The sequence below is a fragment of the Equus przewalskii genome, chromosome 7, assembly GCF_037783145.1.
Source record: "Equus przewalskii isolate Varuska chromosome 7, EquPr2, whole genome shotgun sequence".
Lineage (NCBI taxonomy): Eukaryota > Metazoa > Chordata > Mammalia > Perissodactyla > Equidae > Equus > Equus przewalskii.
Genome location: NC_091837.1, coordinates 35,194,116 through 35,200,944, shown reverse-complemented (window position 1 = coordinate 35,200,944; position 6,829 = coordinate 35,194,116). Strand labels below are relative to the sequence as shown.

General features: G+C 43.0%; 1 protein-coding gene across 1 annotated transcript; it reads right to left on the bottom strand.

Annotated features, from left to right (window-relative positions):
* Positions 1-786: 786 nt before the first annotated feature.
* Positions 787-2,628, bottom strand: LOC139084795 (tripartite motif-containing protein 59). The gene has a single exon (XM_070629477.1). It carries the CDS (start codon positions 2,433-2,435, stop codon positions 1,224-1,226), a length of 1,212 nt encoding a protein of 403 aa, XP_070485578.1. The 5' UTR covers positions 2,436-2,628; the 3' UTR covers positions 787-1,223.
* Between the last annotated feature and the right edge of the window lie 4,201 nt (positions 2,629-6,829).

The following is a 6,829-nucleotide window of genomic DNA, read 5'->3' as shown; positions in this document are numbered from 1 at the left end:
ATAATAACTGTTGCGAGGATGAAATGAGCTGGGTGTATGTGAAGCTTCTAGCACTGTGCCTGGCACTGAACCGGTACTCAGTGAACTCTCCTCCCTAACCTCCCCACCGGCCTAGTGCGGTCAGCCCTAGACGAGGGTCTGAATACTCACCTCTTTCCCTGGATTACTGTGTTTTTTCCCCAAGACCCCAGTTTACTAATCGTGCCCTAAGCCCTTCACAGGGGCACCTCAGCTGCTCTCGCATCCCTGGCCCGCAATCAAAACCCTCTCCCTATGTCCAGTTAGGTGTTAAAAAGGAAAAATATCCGATTGACTGGGTCCACACTCCATGGCTATCAGCTTCAGCATCCTCTGGGAAGTACGTATGTTTTTGAAAGAAGCTGCTCAATAACCAAGGTGAATCTCAAATCAATTGAATTTCAGGCATAATAACAAAACCAAAAGAAATTCTTTTTTTTTTTTTTTTTTTTTTTTTCCATTTTGTAACCTTTTAGTTTTTATCCAAGAACTGATTTGACAAGACTTAAAAAACACTACACAAATTCTAATACAATCCTAAAACAATTTACACAAACCACAGAATATGACAAGTATTAGAAAATGTTGCTGTTCTGTATCTGATAAACATTTTAGGGCTCGCAAATCTTATCTGAAACAATGTGTGGATCAGGTGTGTTTGATGAAAAGCATCTTTAAGCAGTCTTTTATCACTTTTAGACTCTGCTGCTTGAATTTAAAACCTCTTCTCACCATCTCACCCATTCAAAAGCTTCAAGCCACATCAAAATAAAGGTGTATGCACTTCCAGAATTTTGCCATCTTTGAATCCAAAAGCTACATAATATATAAAGAACTGCAAAGTCAGCCACCACAGTATAGGATAATGTTCAAAGACGGTATTGGTACAAGAATGCTTAAATGTCACCACCATAGTAAGTAAACCTCAAGCCAATGAGATCATGCATTAATATGCAAGGAATTACTACATTTTATTCTAGTTTTCAGATGTCTGAAAACTAGAGACATTCTGCCTCATTTCTAACTTTGACACATTATTTCTATCCAACAGCAGCACGAAAGGCTTAACATATTTGTGTGTTGCAACTCTAGTAAGTTTAGTTTGCTATTTTATTTATCCACGCTACCCCTAGTTCTCCATTAGCCATGGTTATCAGTCTCTGCTGTACAGAATAAGCCTATTTAAACAATTCAGACTTGAATTTTCAATGAGAAGCTATTTTCCACATGAATTCCTTCAGTAAATATAAAGAGTGACATAGTATATTCTTTAAATCATGAAGATTGTTAGATAAACTTTGGTAAACAGACAGAGAGACTTCAGAAAAACATATTGAAGTGATTTCATTTAAAAACGTTATTATGTGTTGGTTAAAAAAGAGGATCAACATCAATATCAGTGAAATCAGTGTAACTATAACAATGTTTAGAATCTTAAAAAATTCAACTTCTCTTTCATCCTTATCAGACCAGGAACATGACATCCTTTTTGAAGAAATTTTCATTTCAGGAATGAGAAGTTTCTTGATTTGTCCAATTTCCGTTCTGCTCCAATCTTCTTTCAATACTTGGCTGACTCGAGGATAAATTTCAACAGGCTGGAGCTCAGGAAGTGGTCTTCGTTTCAAGGTCTGCACACGTTGGCGGACATCATCAACTTTTTCAAGAAATTTAAGTGGCGACTCTTCTTGTAAAGATGTTGTCAATGTCATTAATTCAAGCTGCTGCTCTCTGATGTTTTTCATTCTTTCAATTTGTGGAGTATATTCTTGATTAATCAGATTGCCAACATTGCAGAGAGCACTGAGAAATTTTTTTTTTTTCTGTTCTAATGTATCACTAAGCTCCTTAAAATACTGGAGAATAACTTCCTTATCACCTTGGACCACTTTCTCCGAATGAGATTTTTGTTCTTCCAGCTTTTCAATAAGACAAGTAAGATGTGTCCAGTGTGTGTCAGTTAACTGTTGGAGCAGTTTTTGAGGAGTGTCCTTTTCCTTCAGATAGGCACTCTGAAGATCATCTATAGGATGACCATGGTGCTGACCTATCGTAAGGCAATGACCACATACCAATTTTTTATCTAGTAGACAGTAAACATTTAATGGTTGCCTGTAATGTTCAGGGCAGGTGATGATGTCTGGATGGTCTTCCTGCTGGTACTTTTCAATAATAGCTCTTAATGCAAAATTAACAGGTAAAGATTCAATGCCAGTTGGAGCAATTTCAATAATACTTCTGCAATTAGGGCATTTGAGTGGAATTCGTAAAGGTCTCCATATATAAAAGTTACCAGATGCCTGAAGAACGTTTTCTAAGCAGTTTCTACAAAATGTATGAGAGCATGGGAGTACACGAGGATCTTCAAAAATACTGTAGCAAATAGGACACGTTAACTCATCCTCAAAATTGTGCATTTCCTACTTTGATGATCTTCTGGCTTGGAGACGGAATACACTTTATCTTCTCCAGCTTTTTCAGATTCTTTTATTCTAAAACTAAAACAGTTTTAAAGTTTCAGATTTACATTCTCAAGAAACACATTAACTACGGCATCCCAGGAATGGTTACTCCACTGCCTTTGATGTTCACCTCCTCTGCCTCAGGCGTTTTTCCAAAAGAAATTCTTGAGACAGTGCTAAAAGAAACCATCATGATGGGCGGATCCAGACCTGCCAAGCCTACGATAAATCATCCACCAAAGTATTCTTGCTTTTCCTATTGTCTAACATTTCTCTGGATGCTACCTCTCCCACCAAACTTTGGTTGCCGGGGCCCAGGAGTGGGACTCTGGCAGATATAGTGAGAGGGTGGTTGCTAAGACCTCTAATGGTCGGGGTCATTTGTAGGTAGGGGTCACATTTGCTAGTCTGCCCTCCCTCTGGGCAGTTGTTCTCCATCCTTTAGGAAAGAGATATTCCAAATGATGTATTTGTTTGAGTATGGGTGGTCAAAGTCTCAAACCCCATCTTCCTCAGCCTGAGATATGGTGTCTCCTGATTTTGAGGGCAAGCATACTTTACTTGTGCCTATAACCCCCATGGATATAATTGCATTTAGTACAGGCATCAAATACAATTGCATCTAGTACAGGCATCAAATACATTAATTGAATGAATGAGTGAGCGGAGCAAATGAAATTCTAATATCTGGTAGACATTACTAGCGCTCACTTCCAGGTCTCTTCTCCTCCAGGCACTTGAAAGGCTAAATGTCAAACCTCCCCGCCATTAAATGGGGCCATCTGACTAGTCCCGGCCAATGATCAGCAAGCAGAAGTGGTATGTGTCACGTCTGGTCTGAACCACAGATGTGAGCTCTCCGTGCAGAATCTTTCCTCGCCTAGGCTACCATCCACATTAGAGATGGCAAACCCTCTGTTCCTGGGTTCCTGGGTGACTGTGTGGAACAGATTACTCCTCCACACCTGCTGACCTGTGTTGGATATATAGCATGAACAAGAAATATGCATTTGTTGAACGAGTTCGGGGTCTCTTTGTTCTGCAGTATAACCCAGCCTATCCTGACTAATATAGCCAGTGGTCACTTAAAAGGAAAGGCAAAGAAGCTGCATATTTTATAAAATACATAAGTGCTCCTGAGGATATTTTCTTGTCCAAACTTTGGCCGTTCTCTGGCTTCACTTGTTTTAGTCAGGCAGGATCTGGAGGTTACAAGCCTCTTAGGAAGGCTACTCGACCTGCAGAGTTTCACCCATGGCAGAGCAGAAAGGTACGCAGCCTGCCGTTACAGTGAGCCAGGCCCCTGTCGCGTGGCAAGCTAGAACAAGGCAGACCATCGGGGAATGTGCAAGACACTGTGAAAACAGCCCCATGGCATCAGACTCATATCCTTGGAACCATATTCTTGATTGATCTGTGCATAAATGTTTAAAACGCACTTTATTTCATTTTTGGGGTTTGAAATGAGGAGCTGACATTTGCAAGAATGAGCACCATATGTGCCTTGTCAAGTCAGCAGCAGCATGCTCAGTGGGGCAAACCCAGCCCCCGTGCATGGCGTCATCTACTTAGCCACCTCCCAGGAGACCTTGTTGTTCATCCACGGACAGCATTTGGCAGAGATGAGAGGCAGGCGGGCCGGCGCAGGGAGAGCCCACTTTTTGCCTGTGTCTCCAAATTCACCTCACCAAAAATTCCAATTGTTTTGGTTCCCGTGTTGGCAGTGAATTTCACTACGATGGGTACCATGTGCTCTAGTGTTTCTGAAACCATCCCAGTTTCTAATATTTTACTTGTCTCTGTAACCCATCAAAATGCCCCAGAAATTCCAATATTTTAGTATACAAACTGTATCTATCAGACAACTTCTCTCACTAGGAAGCAATACAAAAATCCATTTTGAGAGCCTGTGGCTCAACTTTTGGTTGAGACTAATTCACTGTACCTTCATATACCAGCAAACTAAATGACGATGAGGTTTACTTCTGCCCCAGGAAATTCCAGACGAAAGGGCGGTGTATCAGGTCACCAGTCTGGAGCATCTGTTTCAGAACGCGATCCCACTGAGCCCCTTAGTGGTATCATGCATTCTTTAGCAGAAAGTTTCTGCTCTGCTCACCAGTAGTGAGCACATCCCAGGGGTTCTGTGAGATGAACTTCCAAGCATGGAAATATCACTCACCTCTGAACAGTTCCGTCAGAAACGTGTGCCACCGCAGGTTCCGAGTGACCGGTCAAGTTCAGATTTCCAGGCTGCTGTTCCCTCCACTCCAGCACTAGTCTCAGCCCAGGAAGAGTGGGCGGTGGGGCCCACAGTGGGATCTGAAGTGCGGAGTGGAGGTCAACTCCTCAGTCGCTGCTGCCCAGGGTTCTGTCCCAAGAGTCTGAAGTGCTGTCATTAAGGAGTCCTCCTTAGGTTGAAATCAGGGGACCTGTTAAACCAAATGCCCCAGGGAGCCCCACACCTTAAATTACAGACTGCTAACCTGTGGTGTGAGTGTGTTAGGAGCTGCTTTCCAAGCCGCATCCGCAGGGAGGGCAGCCTGGGCCGAGGCAGGTGGGGGCTCTGGGGGAGAGGGCAGCAGGGCGGACTTGGGGTGCAGCCGGAGGGAGAAGGGACTTCCAGGTGGAGAGGGTGTGGCCACGACATGCAAAGGACTAAGGGGGTTAACCTTTGTCAAGCCTTTATTCTACTCCAGGCCCTACACGAAATGCTTTCTGTGTGTTTTTATCTGTTTGAATTCCCTCAATGATCTTGGGAAGTAAAACATTACTCTCCCTTTACAGGTGAGGAATGGACCAGCCAAGGAGGTTGATGACATCCCCAGGATCATACAGCTGGGGGTGATGGAGCCATGACCTGAGCCCACTCTCCCTCTAAAGCACTTACTGTCCCACTCTCTGAGTTGGCCTCGGCCTCAGCGCCAACTCTGATATAATAAACCCCTATGACCCAACCTTGTTGGTCCAGACACTGAGACGGTAGAGTTTAACAAATTAGGAGGAAGAAAACAGTTCAGCAGTTTCTCAAAAAATTAAACATAGTATAACCATATGATTCAGCAAATGCACTTGTAGGTATACACCTAAAAGAATTGAAAGCAGGGGCTCAAACAGATGTTTGAGTGCACCAATGTTCATAGCAGGATTATTCACAATAGCCACAAGTGGAAACAACCTAAGAGGCCACTGATGGATGAATGTATAAATAAAATGTGGTCTATTCATATAATGGATTATTCAGCCTTAAAAAAAGAAGGAAATTCTGGGGCCAGCCCAGTGTCATTGTGGTTAAGTTCACCCACTCTGCTTCAGTGGCCCAGGATTCACAGGTTCGGATCCCGGGTGTGGACCTCGTCAAGCCACACTGTGGCAGCATCCCACATAAAATGGAGGAAGATCGGCACAGATGTTAGCTCAGTGACAATCTTCTTCAAGAGGAAGATTGGCAACAGGTGTTAGCTCAGAGCCAATCTTCCTCACCAAATAAAAAGAAAAAGGAGGAGGAAATTCTGACACACGCTGCGACATGAGTGAACCTGGAGGACACTATGCTAAGTGAAATAAGCCAGTCAAAAAAAGGACAAATACCGTATGATTCCACTTATATGAGGGACCTAGAGTGGTCAAATTCAAAGTAGGAGGGTGGATGCCAGAGGTCGGGGGAGATGAAATGGGGAGTTATTTAACGGGTACAGAGTTTTAGTTTGGGTTGATGAAAATGTTCTGGAGATGGATGGTAGCGATGGTCGCACAACATTGTGAATGTACTTAATGTCACTGAGCTGTATATGTGAAAATGATTAAAATGGTCAATTTTATGTATATTTTATCACAACAAAAAAGGATAAACTCACAAGGGCAGGAATTTAGACTTTGCCCTTAAATATCCTCTTCCATTCCTGAGCACAAAGCATTTTCCCCATACTATGCTATTCTGCTATGTGGTCATGAGGTGGGCAAAGTCAGTAGCTAGAAGAAGCCAGCCGGAGGAAATAAATATAAACGTTCTGAAGGAAACAGGCAGCTTTAGCTACTTGAGAAAACTGACTAGTTCTAACGACTAAATTTGCAGAAGGGGAAGCTGAGAGCTGAAATAACCTGGCTGAGGCCACGAAACAAGGGAAGTCAGCCTTCAGTGGCCTGGGGCACCTAAAGCCTTGGCTGCCCTGCCCAGCTTTATCCTCTATGACACGCTTGAGAAATGGAGAGGATGAAACGGATGGAATGGTGTGCACGTGTGCACGTTTACTCATCCAAAGGTAAGAGCACGTACATAATTTGCACCTGAGATTCCAGTACAATATCGTTAACCGTTTCAGTTTGCCAAAAGATCCTGGAACTGAACG

Excerpts from the sequence above, each read along its gene's own strand:
- LOC139084795 (XM_070629477.1), bottom strand. The coding sequence starts at position 2,435 with ATGCACAATTTTGAGGATGAGTTAACGTGTCCTATTTGCTACAGTATT.